The sequence below is a fragment of the Trichoplax adhaerens genome, genomic scaffold (assembly GCF_000150275.1).
Source record: "Trichoplax adhaerens TRIADscaffold_6 genomic scaffold, whole genome shotgun sequence".
Taxonomy (NCBI): Eukaryota; Metazoa; Placozoa; class Uniplacotomia; order Trichoplacea; family Trichoplacidae; genus Trichoplax; species Trichoplax adhaerens.
In genome coordinates, this window is record NW_002060948.1 from 4273587 (window position 1) to 4294156 (window position 20570).

Below are 20570 nucleotides of genomic sequence, written 5' to 3' on the forward strand. Positions count from 1 at the left end.
ATTGTATCTGGTATGATTGTTACCGTGATGATGAGTGTCATATCGGGCAATTGAAGCATGAATTTTTATTATCTTTTCAGTAGGCGTATGATATTATCTATGTCTTAAAAAGTAATCATTCTAAGAAGTGCATTTGAATACGCTTCAGCGATAATAAGTAACAATCGATAATGCATGATATTACTTTAATTTCTAATCTGAGTTGAAGTTAGTAGATAGCATGTTTTAAAGCAGCCGTAATAACATAAAGGAACTACAACATCTGGCAATTGCTTATCAATTAAAATTGTAAACGATGTTATGATACTAAAGGCATAGTATCACTTCCAATAAAGATAGAGAGTAAGTTTAAGTAATTTAAAATTTAGAATAATGATTTTAATCCTATCAATATAATATAGGAAATTTACCAAAAATTTTCAATTATTTGGCTAACATCTGTTACTCATTAAGGTATTTTATAATAAGATAGTAGAAGCTGATATGTTATACATATATATAAGCTATGCTACATTGGGCTAAAGAAAAATATGTACGCCTTCATGCACTAGAATGTTCAGTCATATTTATTAAATTACCTGTAAATTAGATAGCGCTAGAACAGCTATTAATAGTAATAACTTGATATTGAGATGGATCATTTTTGTCGAAAACCGATTTGATATGATGAACGCTGAAGAGAAGAGACTTCAATGGTTAGTTAAATAAAATTAGTACCATGGATTAAATTTCAACCAGGGATCAAAACGATTGTAAAGATGACAAATAAAGTTTAATTATTGGTTGTATAGTATCCAATGTTTAAATCAAATTCGTAACATGAATTGATTTAAAGGTATTATAAACCGATCTATGTCGATTTAGGAAAATTTTTACGATAGTTACCAGTGCTTTAAGAACGTCAATAAGTTAATCAAGAATTAACCAAGAAATGACTGATATATGCGTTCAATCTTTGACACGAAAACAATGTAAAACTTGTTGAATGTAACGATGTTGATATGAAATTTTGCATATCATTGGCTACTATTGAGTACCGGAATACTATTGTTCTTAGTGCGATGCTATTTCATAGTATCCAAGTCACGCGGCTGTGTTATCACTCAGGGTGGTTAAATCGCATTACGGGGCATTAATGCGTTTATGATTGACTCCAATTGCATATCAAATTTGGAAATAGCCCAACTATTATCTTGAAGACAATCAAAAAGTTGACGATTGTTCATGAGGCTATCCCTTGATTGTACTAAAACTAAAATGCTATTATTTGACATGGTAGTGAATGAGTCATTAATTGCCTTGTGCTTTATGGTATAATATGCTAGAATTTAATATGAATAATGTTCAACTAATCGCTACAGATCTGCTCTTGATTTACAACGATGAAATACTTAATGGCTAAGAATGCGAGGATCACTTCTACCGCAGTTATCGATCTTCCTTTTATATATCATGTTTTTTTCATTATATGTACAATTGAATCACGATAGTATAAGGAACATAAATTCAATAAAGGTTGGATGTCTGTGACCTAGGTATATGAGTTTAGGTGTGCTTTGTAATTGGATTTATTAATTATTAATAGCAGGATGTATTAATGATCATGAGATAAAGGATCTCTTGAAGGAATCTAATCGATAGCCAGTGGACACGTTTGATTTCGAGATTGTTATAATAATGGTATTTTAATTTCTAAAAATATTAATAGATTGTTCAATTTTCAAGAAATGCATACTAAATTAAATCAGTCGGAATTGTAGTTCCGAATGATAGTGATGTAAATAGTAAGATGTTGAAAAAGCTGCAAATAAATACAATACAAAGTATCCGTCAGTTTATGTGATGCAATACAACCTTCTATTCAATATTTGTAGAAAATGCTTTCGATAGAATTGCAAAGTATCTTTCTGATTAACTTTCGACTATGAACGTAAGTGTAATATGAATAATTTGGTACATCTACATTCGTATAACTTAATATTGTTGTTAAAGGTCGACGAAGAAATTTCAAGTGCAGTAGATTATATCCTGCTATTGGATATTAATTTAGTCAAACGTTGGCACCCAAGATTTCATTTTGAACTCCATTAAATATGTTCTCAGGGCCATCAAGACAATTTAGATTAGTTTTAGTTATTCAAAGTGCTGTATATTGATTAATTCTAACATTCTCATTAATAAATGTTAAACATTAATAATTCAGATCTAACTACACGAAAAGCAAAAAGTCCAACTTGGGTGGTGTAGATTAGCATATGTCAATATTATTGTTGATGATTACGGAGAAATGGAGAATGTCTTACAATATTGCAAGTAAAGGTCAGAATAGCTTTATGTACGTAGAAAATATTCTAAATATCATAGTTACACCCTCTATTCTAGCCATTGTTGACAAACGACGAAACTTTGTTGACTGTTTTATAAAGTCAATACGTGATTGTCCTTGCAGATAACGTATATTCCTGTTGCTTGGAAACAACCATTCTAATTGTAATTTACATGAGACGATTACCTATGGTCAGTTGTTTATAATTATAGTCGCTGTCATTACGAGAATATAATCTTATTCAATGTCTTCAACAAATCTGTAAGTGGTAGTCAATTAAATTCATGTTTTAATTGGCGGGATAGCAAGATTCCCTGTAAACCGATAAGTAGTTATTGTTATCAGATAATACATTAGGATTTACGATCCTGTCATTGTTACGGTGTTGCCTTGTCATTAGGATAGTTTACTAAGTACAGTAGTAGCTAGTATGGAGAATATCCATTTTTGTAGTACTAGGTAAGATAAGTAATGCCTTAACGTGGATGTTGTTTGTAATAGTTCATTACATACTTGATATTGATTGTTATTATGTGACAGATAGTACTAAGATGATTCAAGTTCTAGTTGATGATAGTTGAATTAGACAACCTACGAGCTTAGATTAAGATTAAGTATAAGTAAGAGATTCAAAATATTTACTGATAGGAAAGCTATGTAAGGAACATCTCAGTTCGAGATGTTTCTCCTAGTAAGATATAACAATAATACTGTTGTTGTTTAGAAATTAGACGGTTCCTATATAAACGGAAACATTTTGAGTTCAGTGTTGGTAAAAAGTAGTAGATGTATCTTTGCTAATTTAAGTTTCATCTTTACAGTCTTTTGCTGAGTGTGTTTAACGTTAAGTAAAAGGGCGTTTAAGTCAGTAGCTACTCATAGACTTTTACTGTACGTTACCTTGTCGCAGAGGTGAAATTGTGACAGCCATTTATTCAGTACCGTTGGCGACCGCCTGATGAGTTAGACAGTCTAAATTCACCTTCCGTCTTCATTGTTATGTTATAAATGCCATAAGGATATTGTCCTTTTAGGTTCATAACAAAAGTTTTGAAATAGTTCAAAGCTGGATTGCCTTTAAACTGCACTAATTTATAATTACGGTCATATCTTTATTTTTAATTTCTATGTAATGATATTTTCCTGATATGTAGACTGTATTGTGCCGGGTGATATGATGCAATTGCTATGATAGGCAACATAATAGTGGCTATGGATAATTACTATTTGCTAATTAACTTAATACAAGTTTATTTTCCTTTATGTATACAAGGATTATCAGATAGTTTCAGTTTTTTAATAGATTTAAGTAATTTATAATTAAAGTGAAATTAGCTAATGTTAATATAATATTGTATAGTTTAAGATTTATTCGTTAATTATCTGTAAGACAGTGTAATATTGTATTCTAAGTTAATGATATATTTAGTAATGTCTACCGTAGGTGTTGTGTTCAACATGTGATAGATATTCTCGTTAGAAGCTTAAGTATTAAATATAGCTAGCTTAGTAACTGTAATCCTTTTGAAGAGGAGCGCTACAGTGCTCACACTAGAGCTTCACATGAAAGGTGTAAACTATCCTGTATGTGAGATGCTAATACTGAAGTGTGTAGTAAGTAAGGTGCTAAGACTGTAAACGCGGAAAAGTATATAAGCGAGTAGTTTAGTATAGTAAGATAGTTCTTTCTCGTTAGAGGTCCTCAGCTAATCGTTTACGTTCTATCTTCGTAAAGGAGGTTTTGTTCAATAAATCTTAATTTTCTAAAGTTTTGAAGATTCTTGACCTATCAACCTCACATTATCATTTTGCAAAATTGCGATAAAAATATCATACACGAACTTTGATTCGTTATAGAACTTTAAGATATTGCGTAAATTGCGTAAATTGGTTTTCTTGCAAAACAGATTATTATACGCCTTCATTTAAAATTATTCAACTTATATTTAAATCTACGATTTAAGCAGTTAGTTACAGGCTTACTTTTAGCTCAATCCCACCTTGAAAGTTAAGTCGTAATGTGTATCAGAGCTAAAAATTACTATTGCACGATTTATCAATAACTACCATAGCACCTCTAATTAAACTATCGCGGTAGTTCTACTCTGTACTAAATTACTTTTCACAATCTATTAATATCTCATAACCCTAAAGTAAGTAATGTACTACTGTAAAGTGGTAACAATGCGTACCACAGTGGCGTAATCTACTAAATAATACTTGCACAATCTTATAATGTAATATGCAATTTGAAATACTTTCCCGCCATCCTACGACTATAACGGCATTGCTATTTCAGCGGCTACACTACAAGTTGTCCTTGTTTTGAAATTTAATTTTGTTTAAATGTCAGTGAAATCTATCAATATACGTCTAGAGTTCGTTGATTAATTTGACTTTGTTAGATCAAAATGCTACGTTAGATTATCTTGTGGTTTTTTATAACATGATGATATTAAGCTATATCAACAGTTTTAATAAATTAGTTGGCGCTCTAGATGTTGGGCTGATATAAAAATGTTAATCCTAAAGAGGTTTAGATGATGCATAATAGAGATGATTCCAAAATGTTGAATATTTTATGCCAAAATTGACTTTCAAATCGACAGTGTATAAGAGTAATCTTTATGATGTTCATATTAATTATGAGTGGACTAATGACGATTTTCAGGTCATATTTGTCTTGAAACAGAACTTTCGATATCGCGAAAGAAATTTTCTGTGGCAATATTAGCCTGCACAGTTGTTGTAGTAAATCGACTCATGAATACCAAAGTATTATTCCAATATTACTCAATTAAATATTGATTAATCTTAGTCTTTGCCTGCCCAGCAAACATTCACTTGAAATAATAGCAAATAACATTTTATGTCAGTCGTATTTTACTGCATAATGCTGCTGTAGTATACCAGTAAATTAGTCTAAGATTACGATTGCTAGAATGCAATACTTAATTGGCAAAATATGATCGCGTTGAGGAAAAATCATTCTGTGACTGATTGTAAAAAACGATGAAATTACTGTTATAATTTACTTGATAATCTGATAGTAGCTAACTAGTTCTTGGTAGTGGTAAGTTGAATCGAATATTCGTAATAAAGGCAAAGTTTACTAGAGAGTTTAGTTCTTGCTACAATATTTTTGAGAAGATATTTCATTATAGCTGCTCATAACAGGTTGATATGTGCGTATATTAATATAGGATATTCTCGCGTACGAGTACTTATTATAAGGGTTTGTTGATTCGAGAAAAGTTGAGTTACCAGCCCTTTAGATTAGCACATATGCAATAAAGGTTATATTATTCAAAGGCTTGTAAATGATTGATTGTAGTAAAGCTAAGAAGCGTAACTATCATTTTATGGCATAATTGTATACCAATTTCGCAGTGCGTTCCAGACCAATCACTAGGGCAGTTGCAGCGATATCCATTTTTTTCATTTGAACAGTTAGCATTTATATGTTGACATGGATTTGACTGGCATTCATGCGAATTTTGATATATAGAAAGCAAAATGGTATAATACTTAATTGTTTGTGGGATGATGAAAGATTATATCATGACCAGAGCAAGAACTACGCTTAAATACGTATTAATTAATATTTACCTTCAGTACAATTTTTATCCTATGTAGACAGATAAGCTGCTGCAGTTATATGAAAACGGACTAGTCCATAGGTACAATGCTCCATTTTGGCACGAAGAATATTTTCAGCATGGATTTAAGTCTAATCGATTTAATCAATTATTAGGTTAATTTTTATAAATAAGATAGGCATAATGAAATAATATAGATATGCTATATAAATGACTTATACTAGTAAAAGATTTTTTAAATAAAAAAGCTATAGAATGATGCTCAATCCAAAGCAGTAGTAAAAACCATATTTCAAGTATTATGATTTACTTATACATGCCAATTTCGCTGTGTATTCCAGACCAGTTAGGAGGGCGTTTACAACGATATCCATATATTTAATCAATACAACTAGCTTTCATATGGCGACGCGGATTCGAATAATATTCATTCATATCTGTATGAAATTTTATGCATTTCAAGTTCACTTCTGTTTACTAAAATCTATACTATCATTGACTCGCCACTAATTATAATTCTTAAATAACCCATAAGTGATGTTCTGTTATTGATTATTATTAATCTATGGAAATATTAGTTTATTTTAAGAATTTATTAGTATTGCCCATTACATAAATTTATTAGTTATGTTTTCCTAGCTAAGTATTTTCCAGTATATCCTTCTAGACAAGGACAGCTGCAACTGTTGTGTAAATAGTGGTAGCTACCATTATTTGTGCAAGAATGGGAAAGAAATTCATCAATTTCTTTTAAAAGTATAACTATATTTTTAGCTGAAATAATTTACACAGCTTGATAAGAATCTGAAACTTTTAAGTCCTTTTGATAAGTTACTAAATGAAGTACGAGTTCTATAAGTTGATGGCATTCTTAAAGTTATTTGTAGTATTTTTTCGATTGACATTGATCTGCTAATAATTCTAGCACATAGATGAGGCATACCTTCGGTACAATTTTTTCGTATATATCCAGCAAAGCAGTTGCAGTAGTATGATAATGGGCCAGTCCATGAGCGTGATGCTTCTATTTTACAAGGGAAGGGCTTTCGGCATGGATTAATGTCTTATCGAATAAATGGATTATGATATAATTTTTGTTTATTATATAAAGGTAATGTAAAATGTTACTTTTATGTTATAATATAAGATTTGCTCAAAAAAAGATTAAATTAGGCAAAAATGAAAAATACTATCCTATCTGAAGTACTTTTAAAAGTGATAATTAAAGTGTTGAGATTATGTATTAACCGATTTCGTAAAGTGTTCCAGACCTGTCCGGAGGGCAGCTACAGCGATATCCATTTATTTCGTCGGTACAGGTATCATTTACATGTTGAAAGGGATTGGATTGACATTTATTTATATCGAAGAGAAATTACATATGTGATTTGTTACTGTTGAACTCTTAAATTGCAAACAGATAAATATTTTTCGGAAATAAAGACATACAGCTATTTTATCTACTATACTATAGCATAATTTAACCAACAGAATTTCCTATCTATCAGTTGTAATTTATATGTTATCATCCGTTGTCTAACCTATTAGGCAACTTGTTCCAGTATAACCTGCTCAACAGGAGCAGTTATGTAACTGTTGAGTAATTCGTAACAGCTTTCATTATTCACGCACGGCTAGGGAAGACATTCGTTGATTTCTAAATTGAATAAATTATCAGCCCAATTGCAAGTTACGAGTGTATTATAGCATAATTGTAAATTATAAAATTATGACCTAACAGGGTTATGAGTTAAATATCTTCAAAATAATTTTTGAATTTACTAAGTCATTTTGTTCATTTCTACGTAATAATATGTGTTTATTGTCATTGCAGTATACTAAGATGCCGTGGTGTGAGTATATTCGTGCTATTATACGCTAATATACTTTAATTTTCAGATAATGCATACCTTTGGTACAATTTTTTCCTGTATATCCACTTGAGCAATTGCAATTATATGACATTGGTCCAGTCCACAGGCATGCTCCGTTTTGCCAAGGTGCATGAGTTCGGCAAAGATTCAAGTCTTATAATTTGAATTCGAATGAATTTAATTTAATTACGAGGTCAAATAAGCAAAGGCTATTAACGATTAGAATGCTTAGAATAGTTGATATAATTTGTTTTCGTCGTCACTATAAGCATAGTATGTTAGCTATATTATTAAATGATGTAAAACCATTAAATAGTGTTTTAAAAAGCTGGGGAAGAAATTAAGACCAATTTTTCATACCAATATCGCAATGAGTTCCTGTCCAGTCAGAGGGGTAGTTAGATTGATATCCATTTACCTGATCAATGCAGGTGGCTTTTTTATTCTGACATGGACTGGAGTAGCTCATTAATATTTGCGCATTAAATGTTTTTAAAATGCATTAATCTCTTTCACAATGTTACCGGAAAATAAATTTATTTTCTTTCAATTCCCGTTCTATGGTATTGATTATTACAGAATATTTGTAAAAATTTTTAATTACCAGTACTGAACAGATACTGCAGTATATTAAAATTTAAGATAACTTTAAGTAATTAAGGCTGATGATTTAATTTAATTTAGTTTAATTTGCTGGTTTGGCAATTCGTTCCGTTATAGCCTGTTAAACATAAGCATTTGTAGCTGAGATGGAGATCAAGGCAGGTTCCATTAATAGCTCAAAGCTTGGGCAAACAGTCATCGATTTCTAAGGTTTGAAATCAGAAGGCATTATTTGTTGGTAAATGCCTGATATGCCTTTGGGTTGCGTTGCGTAGAACGAATTTTCATTCGAAGATCGAATTGCAGACTTTATATTTTAGTTTTACCTTTTGTGCAGTTTATTCCTGTGTAGCCGGGTAGACAAGTACAGTTATTGGAATATGGCCCAGTCAAATGACATGTTAATCCGTTTTGGCAAGGCACAATGGTGCGACAAAGATTTAAATCTGAGTTGTGAGATATACGTAAATTTCTGTTATGAAAATTTTAAATAGCAATTATAGGAATTATGAGTACGTCTTTTTGCTACCTGCAATGACAAGTGGCTTAGATTGATACGTAGCTGATACATTAACTTCTGTGATTTAATTCATTAACTTATAACTTGTGAAACGAGATGCTTCCTTAAATTAACAGTGGGACTGGATACTTTTTATAAGTGAATTCATTCACAAATAATTTACAATTACTGTATAACTCGACTTTTCTAAAATTTTCTATCGTATACTGTACTAAAAGTAAAGCTAGGCACAAAATTTGTATTTATGGAGTAAAGGTGCTCATAAAGTATGATATCACATTAATAACATTATATTCTCTCTTCTCTGTTGCAGCTTTAAATTTTAAGGAGACTATCATATATGAGGTTTAAGGTATTCTATGCTGCATATAATTATAAACCTAATAAGGTCTAGGTTGAATACTGTTCTTGTGGTGCAAGGAAAAGCTATTGCTTACCGATTTCACAATATGTTCTTGTCCATTCTGATGAACAATCGCAGCGGTATCCATTCACTTGATTTACACATGTTGCGCTCAAATTGTGACCCGGATTTCAGTTACACTCATTGACGTCTATTAAAAATTTGATATTCATATTTAGCTACATAACTATAGATAAACCTACTTTGAAGAAGGCTGCTTCCTCTGATCTAAAGTGAATTGATATTGAAATAATCCTTTTTAACTGTAATTGTATTTTTTATAAGATTGCAAAGCTTTTTTCTACCAAAGAGTTATGTTAATTAGAACTAGTTAAAAAAGTTTTCTTATTATTAGATCAATTGCGCTTACATTACATTTTTTCCTCAAATAAAATGCAGAGAAATCTCAAGCACTAACTGCACCAATATTTAAAGATGTAACAATTCAGTATTCTGTTTACAATACCTTCTGGTGCAATTATTTCCTGTATAGCCAGCACTACAGCTAAAATTATACGTAAAATGGCCCGTCGATGTGCAATTAGCACTATATTGGCAGGGAGAACCGGTACGGCAAACATTTATATCTGGCAATGTTGTGATAACATTAAAATAGCTAAGATGTATAATTTCATTTAGCCCGATGCTGCCATTTTGTCGAGAGTAGTTACACAGTTAAGATGAAAAATCTTTATCAGACGTATACTAATAAACTAATAAAGATCCGATATTATACATATTTAAATGCAATAGTAATTACACTTAGATCTTACGCTTCACATTTGTAAAGAAAATTGAATCGCTACAGTATTTCAGTTACTATTTCTATACCTTGTGTACAATCAGTCCCAGTGAAACAATTAATGCAGTTGCAAGTGTAATTAAAAGGACTTGTTGATGTATAGTTGAGGCCATTTTGACAAGGGAATTGGGTCCGAAAAAGGTTTGCATCTGGTATAATTATTATAATAAATTGGTAAAAGTATATACGTGATATACACTAGTATATGACCGCATATATCGTAATATATTTCATCTTTCACAAAGGCCAACACTTACAGTGAGCAAGGCTTCTATTAACTGTGGTTTACAGTATTAATTTAATTATAATCTAATAAGTATTGAAATGATGACTCTTTTTCTGTTTATATCTTTGACTTTAATAAATATAATAATCTCCGAAGGTTTACGTTAATGTTATTAGATATAGTATTTCAGTGGTCTCTTTGCAATACCTTGTGTACAATTAGTTCCCGCGTAATCTTTAGTACATTTAAATTCATAAGTAAAAGGATCTGTCGATGTACAGTTACCCCTGTTTTGATATGGAGATTTAATACGGCAAAAATTTGTGTCTAATATTGATAAATAAGAATAAATTAAAGTGAAAATGATCATAAAAATATTGATTTCATCTAATACAGATGTGGCCGAGACTGATTTATTACTATTACTTTGCTTAGCACAAGAACGGTAAATGGACCGTTTATAAGTACTTTATTAGTTCAATTTTAATTATCGAAACATAAAGTAATAATCTTGATATATTACTTATTTCGTAATGAGTCCCGCTCTATTCACTGGGACAACTACAATTGTAGTCATTTAATTGATCGATGCAAGCAGCATTGGGATGTTGGCATGGATTTGATTCACATTAATTAATACCTACAAACGGAATAAGTAAATAATATTAAAAGCAGAAGAATGTGAAATTTCAAATGACTCTACGTTTCGTGTTTATCGCTCAGTTGTGTTACATCATGAAGCCATATCAGTAAAAAGCTTGATATAATGAACGTTTGTAGATACAGTCATGTTCAGCTGATATTATAATAGCTCAAAAAAGTATACTTCCTCCCATTCTGTAAAGGTGCAAGGCTTATTGCTGATAGTAATATACTATTAAAAGTTCATTCTTTCTATCGTATGATTATCCTCGATATCTATAAATATTTGCTAAGATAGTCTAGTTTATTACAATGTATGGTAATAAAAATAATTTACAAGCATATTTAGGCCTCTGATAGCACTTATTTATGATTAGCGATAACATTTTTGAATACATAGTAAAAGAATTAGCCCTTAAAGCTCGCAAATTTTCACACGTTAATGAATAGTTTCTTCCCGAGGCTAATCTTTTTTGAAAGCTGTTACTTGTATAATAATTAGCTATCAGGGATATTGATATCTAGGCATCTATTCGTCAAATTACATCACGGCAGTAGACTGCATATACAAGTTAAATATTATAACACAGTCCAGGTCTATATCTAGTTTTTAAGTAGCGATGATTTAATACACATTGATGAATAACCTTGCGAACAATTTTGACCAGAAAATCCCGCAGTACAGGCACATGAATAAACGCTCACACTAATGTATGAGCATGTACTGCCATCTTGATAAGAAAAATAGCGGTAGCAGTTCCAATCTATTAAACAAATCATAATAATATAATTCAGAATAAGTTTCGGAAACAACCTTAAATTAGTGCTGTAGTTAATTTAAGACTAATTTTCTTAATACATGAATTCAAGAGTCTTAAATGATTGCTAATTTAATTGGGCTATTAAAATGCCAATAATAAATGAATATTGAACCTTAATAACTGCACATAATATACCAGTCCACTCTGAAGGGTATTTGCAGGTAAAACTATTAACTCTATCGATGTAACAGGAGTAAATATGTACGCATGAATTCGATGCACATTCATCAATATCTATTTATGAAAGAATACGAATTTACAGAATATAATTAGTGTGTTTTTAATAGGACTAATGTTTGTAAGTAAATTTTTATTTCATTACTTCTAGTTTGTACACTTATCGTTAAGTCTAATGACCTTATCTTAGTAAATGTACTAGCATAACATTTAAGCACAATATTACGTTATACACTCCTATATATGTATAATATACTTTTATGGAGGAATTGATTGGATTTGAAATTTATTGCAGCTTATTCGTATAACATGATTACTTTTGTTGCAGTTAATGTTTGCTATGTGGAATTGCATAACCAATTAAATTTATCTTCGAAGATCGAACTTAATCCGAAATTTAATATTAATAACTCTATTACTTTGATTGCAAGTCGATCCTGTAAAACCGCTTTGGTAACTGCAGCCATACGTATTGATACCAGTAAATGAGCAGTTTCCTCCATTTAGACACGAGGTACTCGAACGACATAAATTTCCATCTATTCGATATTATTTCACTGACTTAATCATGGTGTACTGGTTTTGATTGTAAAAATTAAATTTAGATTTAGAAATTAGGTTTTTGGCTTACCCACTTCACAATTGGTACCAATCTATTCAGAAGGGCAACTGCAAGAATACGAGTCAATATTGTTATGGCAAGTAGCATTTATATGTTGACAGAGATTAGAGGCACATTCGTCAATATCTATTCAGAAACCGGAAGAAACTTGAATCAAAATTACGTAACAAATAATAGTTATGTCGGGTATAGTACTGAAAACAACGGAAGAAATTGTATCTTTAATAAATGTTCAAATGGCTTTATTTGACATAAAATTTCTTTAGTAGTTATAAACCTTGTTGGCATTGGGTCCCATTAAAACCATTCTGACAGGTGCAGTTATAATTATCAGGGCCGGCACTATTACAAGTAGATCTATTTTTGTACGGATTGCTTTGACAAGGGGTGCCTGTGTTGGCTATCGAGTTAAAATGTACTAAAATTAAGAAATTATATTTTAGATACAAACTAATTGCTAATAATATACGCAGTTCTCTAATCATTATTGGCCACTAGATGAAGTTGGCGAACTCCATCTTTTAGTCTAACAAGCTATGTTTACAATGAAAGTCAAACAAGAGTTTTCAAGATATAAATGTATTTTATTTCAAATCTATGCTATAATTTAGCCCAGTCCAATTACTGGCACATTCTACCGAAACTACTATAGTAAATTGAGACTTATTATCTGCGATCGGTCTTGTTTCATTAATAGTAATTGTCGATGCTGTTCCTGATGTGATATGAAAAAAGAAAGGATGAACTTAAAAAAATTATCTCATAAAATAATTCGCATTTCACTTGACTCATATTTCTTTCGGCATAAGGCGGATTTAAAGACACTTTATAAGGATTAGTAATGTCGGTGCTAGTTTGATTTTGATTTCTTGTGAATATTAGCGTTTCAAATACGTCCCAAACAGTCGTCATTAAGTAGCCATAATTACATGGTTGATTAATGTTTCCTACGTCTGAACACATGATAAAATAGTAGTTGCATAATGTTGAGGGATCACATTTCCCATTATCCCAATTTCTTTCGTTACGGTTGTAGTATTCTTTGAAATCGTAACTGATGTCGCCATAGACATCGGCTTGGATACATTAAAGTTCAGTATTGAAGTTTTCAATCTTAGTTTCATTATTTTCTTCATAAATTATTGCAATGTTATTAAATATCACACGTGTAATGAAGGTTTTGTAGATGAAATTTTATAGCGCTGGTATCCAATAATTAATACTTGGAACTTGATCATTTCGAGCTATTTCCTCAAATTAACAAGTATATGAGCTATTTCTTAAATTAATAGACATTGAATATCTTTAATCGGTTATCAAACTACTGTACGGTGTGGAAACTAATGAACTATTTTGCAATAGAGTAGAGGATTTGACAATGGCTATTATCGATCGTTGAAATAAATATTTTGTGCGTCATGTCGAAAATAACTGTATTAAAATTGTTTGTAACCGATCCAATTAACAATGAAAATCAAGCTTTTCTCTAGCTTGATAAGGCTAGAATAGGTAAAAAATAAATCTCTATAGTTACGATCCATATTTGATATAAGATACAGTAAACAAATATCGAAAATTATTTGCTAGGATTCAAGGTCTATTTCATCGTTTTTTCCTAACTCATGCATATTACCTTCAAAGTTTAAGATTTCTACTCTTTTAATAGGAAACCTATCAAAATCTCAATTGCTAGAAGTGTATTGCAGTTTACTTTCATACTCCCTGCAATTAAGATTACTATTTTGATTAATTTATTCTCTTGTAATTTCTAAAATTATGACGGACACTCAATCTTCCGGAGCATCATAATTTCCTGATTGTTAAAGATAGAAGAAGTGTCTTGAAATATTGATTTATCTATATTTTTTTCTTTACTGCCACTTCTGGAATAGATTACCCGCCCGTATTATAATTAGCCACTTCATGCACAAGAAAACTGTAATAATAGGACTAATAGAGATACCACTTCACTAAAATATCAGAGTTTTAGGGATATAAAACCAGAATACAGGATTCATAGGTTTGAGTAATATACTTTTGTACCTTCAGTTGGAATGTCCATAATATAATCAAAGTCCGTAACAGCAATTGAAATCCTATTTGTCTCATTTATCCGATCTATTTGTAATTGGCTTAAAGGCTAAAAGTTGGTACTCAAATTATACTTTTTCACGTGAGAAAGTGACACTAATGTTACACAATACGTATCGAAATGTCAATGATTTACACTAACATCAGCAGATTTAATGAATTCAGATATACTAGTTACAAAACAATGAAATGGATTTAATAGCTTCATGGATTTTACACTAAAGTTGCTACCTTAAAATTACTTTCCGAATGCTATATTAGGGTATCAAAAGCTTTACCTAATTATCACAATGCATACAACCCAGTAAATAATATTACTTCATATTTACATGCTTACTGCATACTGTATTCTACCATAGATTTGTCTAAGAATTCCTACTGCATAATATTAGCAGCAGCTTTTAATCACGATACCGCTTGCTAAATTAATTGAAAATACCTAATTCTTTATTTTCTTTATTAATTAATTGTATATGCCTTTGTCTTTCTTTATCTACTAATTATATATAGAATAATTGCTAATGATTATTTATAAAATTGGAGAATGCTAGCTTAAATAAAAACTGTTATAATGTTCGCACTATGGATATTGGTAAGAGACGGAGACCATGTACAACGCCAAAACCCTTCATTTTTATAGTTCATTTGGAATTTAAATTGAATAATCTCTTAAATGGCGAAGTAATGCTTTTAGATACTCCTTGAAAAGACTAAATTTGATTTTATATATTTAAGTTTTCTACACAAATAAGGTTTAATACTTTATGATATATTTAGAGCTGATAATTTCGGGCTGGCTACCCGTAAATGATATAGGCATACATTGCAACCATTAGTCAAATATCGTAATGTCAGAATTACAACCTTATCAATGGAATGAAGCAAAATTAGAATTATAGATTGTACTTGACTTATTTTAGATCTAGCCTACTGCACAATTCTAAACGATGAGATTAACAGAGTTGTTAGATTTAATAAAATCTTAGTATTTTATTTTTTCGGTGACGTATAATTTATAGAATGAATAGATGACAACCTTATACTGTGTTAGATTTCGTCATGTTATAAAGTCATTAATGCCAGATTTCGTAAATTTCCATTTATATATACTGTAAATGGTAATAATCGACTTTTCGATATCACTCAAAATTAAAGGAAGAAAGATATTTTATAATTTATGATCTATTTGCAGCATTCCATATATCACTGCACTATTTCGACATGAGGCTGGTGTTTGTTGTTTGTGGCATTGCAATAGATGCCTGTATTACTGGCCAAATAGTTGCTGTTGTTGCTATTGACCAAGTCATATTTTGACTCCTGATTATATAGACCGCATAAACATTCATTGGTGTTTCTTTCACCCTTTCATCTGAATTACGACAATATTGTTACATTTGTAATAGTCAATTATTTTTAAATCATCGACATGGAACTGGAAAGCATTTATCAACACTCTTTATAATATAATGGAAACTTGTATAGCCTGCCAGCTTGGCATATAGAAATATACCGTAACATATTGACCGTATCTTTGAATGCACTACCGTTTTTGCAAAGCAAATTATTGCATTTGTTGATACCTGTTCACATTGATGTCAGGTATAACTAGATATGCATGAATAATTATATTTATCAATTTTTTATTGCAAAAACTTACTTATAAATATTATCTAGTGTCACAATTTCACTTCTGCGACAAGGTAACGTACAGTAAAAGTCTATGAGTAGCTACTGACTTAAACGCCCTTTTACTTAACGTTAAACACACTCAGCAAAAGACTGTAAAGATGAAACTAAATTAGCAAAGATACATCTACAACTTTTTACCAACACTGAACTCTTTCCCATTTATATAGGAACCGTCTAATTTCTAAACAACAACAGTATTATTGTTATATCTTACTAGGAGAAACATCTCGAACTGAGATGTTCCTTACATAGCTTTCCTATCAGTAAATATTTTGAATCTCTTACTTATACTTAATCTTAATCTAAGCTCGTAGGTTGTCTAATTCAACTATCATCAACTAGAACTTGAATCATCTTAGTACTATCTGTCACACAATAACAATCAATATCAAGTATGTAATGAACTATTACAAACAACATCCACGTTAAGGCATTACTTATCTTACCTAGTACTACAAATATGGATATTCTCCATACTAGCTACTACTGTACTTAGTAAACTATCCTAATGACAAGGCAACACCGTAACATCTAGATTCCACTTCAGCAGTCAGTTTTAATGTCACAGAGATGCACTATTAGTAAAATTATTGATATAAAGATTACCTTGAATACAGCATAAAACTAATGACAAACGTTTTATTTTTAAGCTTATAAATTACTCTTAAGACAATTAGGGTCACTTTTACACTGCTACTACATACTATGCCGCGAAGATACCATACGGAACTAAAATCATTCATAAAATTGAATTGATATTTTATTTACGAACTTACTGGAACGCAACTATTATGCGTTTGAATTAGCTATCTGCGATTAACCGCATTTACGGTAGCGAGATATACGGTGCATGTAAAATTGAAGAACAGGAATATGCAGTAGTAAAATATGTCGCTAAGGTCTATCAAAATTGATATTTCGATTCTTAGCCATTGTTAGATTGATTTTCATTATTTTCGTAGCTTTCATAAATGTTATCTGAAATATTTTCTTCAGGTAAGCTGATACTTTGGCTGTTATTATTTGTAGCTCCTGCGATATAAACATTCTCTTTAGTTGGAAGCACTTTGAGTTGTACATCTGCCTGATGCGATTTGTAGGATCGTTTGTGTTTAAAGTACAGGATTAGAAATATTAGAATCAAAATAGTGGCACCGACAGTACCGACAGAAACTCCAATAATTAAAATGAGGTTTTGTGTTGTCTCCCCACATCTAGTGCCTCGAAATCCTGCTGTACAGTTGCATCTTTGCTGGCCGTCTACGATGTGGCACTTCCCACCATTGTAACAGAAATTGTTACCGCAATCATTATCAGAATAGCATCCTGTGTTGGAATAGGGATTACCTTGATAACCTGTTTCGCAGAGACAGCTATAAGATCCTTCCGTATTTACGCATATTGTATTTTTACCACATGAAGACTTATTTAAGCATTCATCAATGTCGATGCAGTTGCTTCCTGAATAGCCCGCTTTACATCGACATAAATAAGTACCTAGCAAGTTGACACATATTTGGCTAACATTGTTGCAACTGTTATCGATATTATTTGCACATTCGTCATAATCTTTAATAACGGCCTTCTGTAAATATTGTCCATTGATGGTGACATTGCTACTAGTAATAATATTGCGTAGTTCATGTAGACTAAAGTTTGCTGTCAGTTGGAATAGTACATGGTAATCTATAATAATGCTGCCTGATCGAAAGCCTTTTACTTTAACTTGTTCAAAATTGGGGCTTGTTACTGAGGATGAATTAAAAGCAATTGTTAGCGCGGTAGTAGCTCTTCTTTGAAGTATTTGATATTCAGCACTTGTTTGATCATTCAGTGACGAATTGAAATTACTAGTAATCTCAACAATTCCGATAAATAATTTACCATGTTGACAATGTGAATCTGATTGCAATTGCACTTCTGATAATAGACTATTGGAATAATATCCGATCTTACAACTGCAATATATGTTGTTGTGATATGTCATACAGTTTGCCTTTTTACCGCAATTCTTGCTGTTATTACAAATAATTTCTGGAGTACAATCAATTCCATTACCGTAGTAGCCTAATTTGCATTGACATAGATAAGATCCAACAGTATTTATACAGTTAGCTTGAGTATGACAGTTATTCTGATTGAGTGAGCATTCATCGATGTCTTGACATAGAGACATAGCTTGACCTGAAAATCCAGGATCACACTTACATATGTAAGAACCATTAACGTTGAGGCAGGTAGAGTTATCAACACATTTATTTGTAGTAGTAGTAGAATTGCATTCGTTGGTATCATGACAAGTATAACCATCGCCGTTATATCCAGATCTGCACTGACATTGATACGATCCCATAGTGTTAATGCACTGTGCAAAACTAGAACAGTTATGATGCGATGACGAACATTCGTTTTCGTCAACGCACGATTTTCCATTACCGGTATATCCTAACTTGCATTTGCATAGATAGGATCCTACATTATTAATACAATTAGCATTAGTGTGGCATTGATTATAATTATTCGTAAAACATTCATTAATATCTTCACATATGAATCCGGTTCCTGTATAGCCAGAGTTACAGAAACAAGTATAAGATCCATTATTATTGACACATTTGCTATGAATGGAGCAGTTGTGTAATCCAAGCGAACATTCATTGATGTCAGAACACGTTTTACCATTTCCAGTATATCCAGGATAACAAGAGCACGTATACGATCCAATATTATTAAAGCAACGACTATTAGCTGAACAAACATTGCTGTTAAGTGTGCATTCGTTGACGTCCGTACATACCAATCCATTACCTATAAAACCTTCATTGCATTGACATCTGTAAGATCCATTGGTATTACTACAGTTAGCTTTGGAACTGCAGGGATTATGCTGTAGTGATAAACATTCGTCTATATCATTACATATATATCCATTTCCAGTATAGCCAGGTTTGCAGTTACAATTATACGACCCGATAATGTTTGTACATATTGCGTTAATCGAACATGTATCGACTCCAGTGGCGCATTCATTAATATCTTCACAGGTCCAACCATCTACTCTAAATTTATAACCTGCTAGACAATTACAAGTATAATTGCCCATGGTGTTAGTGCATTGATGATAACAAGGTGATGGACTTGCATCGCATTCATCTATATCGACACACTCAGTCAGGCTGCTATTCAAAAGGTGGTAACCTTTATTACAAGAACAAACTATAGATGAATTAACATAAATACAAATTTGTGAGCAATTATGACCTGGTGAGCATGGATTTGTATTATTACAAGTAAAACCGTCGCTGTTTAATTGGAAGCCTTGATAACATTGACAAGAGTATGATCCTATAGTGTTAATACATTGTTGATCGCAGGGGTTATAGCGATTGCATTCGTCGATATCAACGCATGTATGCTGATCATTACTCAACTCGTAGCCACTATTGCATGAGCAGGTGTAGTTGCCTTCTGTATTATTACATAAATGATCGCAATTTCCATTAGTTATATTACATTCGTCGATATCGAAGCAAGTATATCCGTTACCTTGGTAACCTAGTTTACAAATGCATTCATATAAACCGGGTTGATTAATACATATCGCAAGATAACTGCAATTGGCATTTCCGAATGTGCATTCATCAATGTCAGTACAGCCTTTCTTATCGTTATCCAGCTGATATCCAGGTAGACATTGGCAACTATAACTTCCATCTTCGTTGATACATGTTTGATTACACTGATGGGTTCCATTTTCACATTCATTTAAGTCGTAACATTTTCGTCCATCGACAATATAACCTATAGGACAATGACTACAAGTGTAGCCAGCTTGCGGCGCCAGATTATCTGTACATGTTATATTTTCGAAACAGGGTTGATCAGCACATGCATCAAAATCTGATGTACAATAATCTCCAGTCCATGCCGGATCACAAATGCATTCAACTAGATCTATATTTTCAATGCGAACCATTTCAGCATTATAATCACAGATTCCATTATTTAAACAGTAACACATGATGACTTGCGGCATTAGTTCACTTGTTGCTCCTTTAGAATCTGTTGCAACAAATTTTAAAGTAATATTTTGGATAGTCGAAACATTCCAGGTAAGAATTAATGATTCTTTATCAAATATAGCATTTCGAGGTGAGTCGATCAATTGAATC

The 20570-nt window shown here is 31.6% G+C and overlaps 2 protein-coding genes across 2 annotated transcripts; both read right to left on the reverse strand.

Moving 5' to 3' along the window:
• Positions 1-6709: 6709 nt before the first annotated feature.
• TRIADDRAFT_57591 (uncharacterized protein) lies at positions 6710-14677 on the reverse strand (the record flags this gene model as incomplete). Its single annotated transcript, XM_002113762.1, has 9 exons — positions 6710-6777; positions 6869-6988; positions 7836-7952; positions 8729-8874; positions 9792-9912; positions 10561-10680; positions 11643-11759; positions 12893-13015; positions 14659-14677. 9 exons carry the CDS (start codon positions 14675-14677, stop codon positions 6710-6712), a joined length of 951 nt encoding a protein of 316 aa, XP_002113798.1.
• A 3912-nt stretch (positions 14678-18589) lies between these two features.
• On the reverse strand, positions 18590-20374 carry TRIADDRAFT_27138 (uncharacterized protein; the record flags this gene model as incomplete). Its single annotated transcript, XM_002113763.1, has 3 exons — positions 18590-19263; positions 19384-19551; positions 19639-20374. Coding segments are annotated over 3 exons (1578 nt in total), but the record flags the coding sequence as incomplete, so codon positions are not given.
• Between the last annotated feature and the right edge of the window lie 196 nt (positions 20375-20570).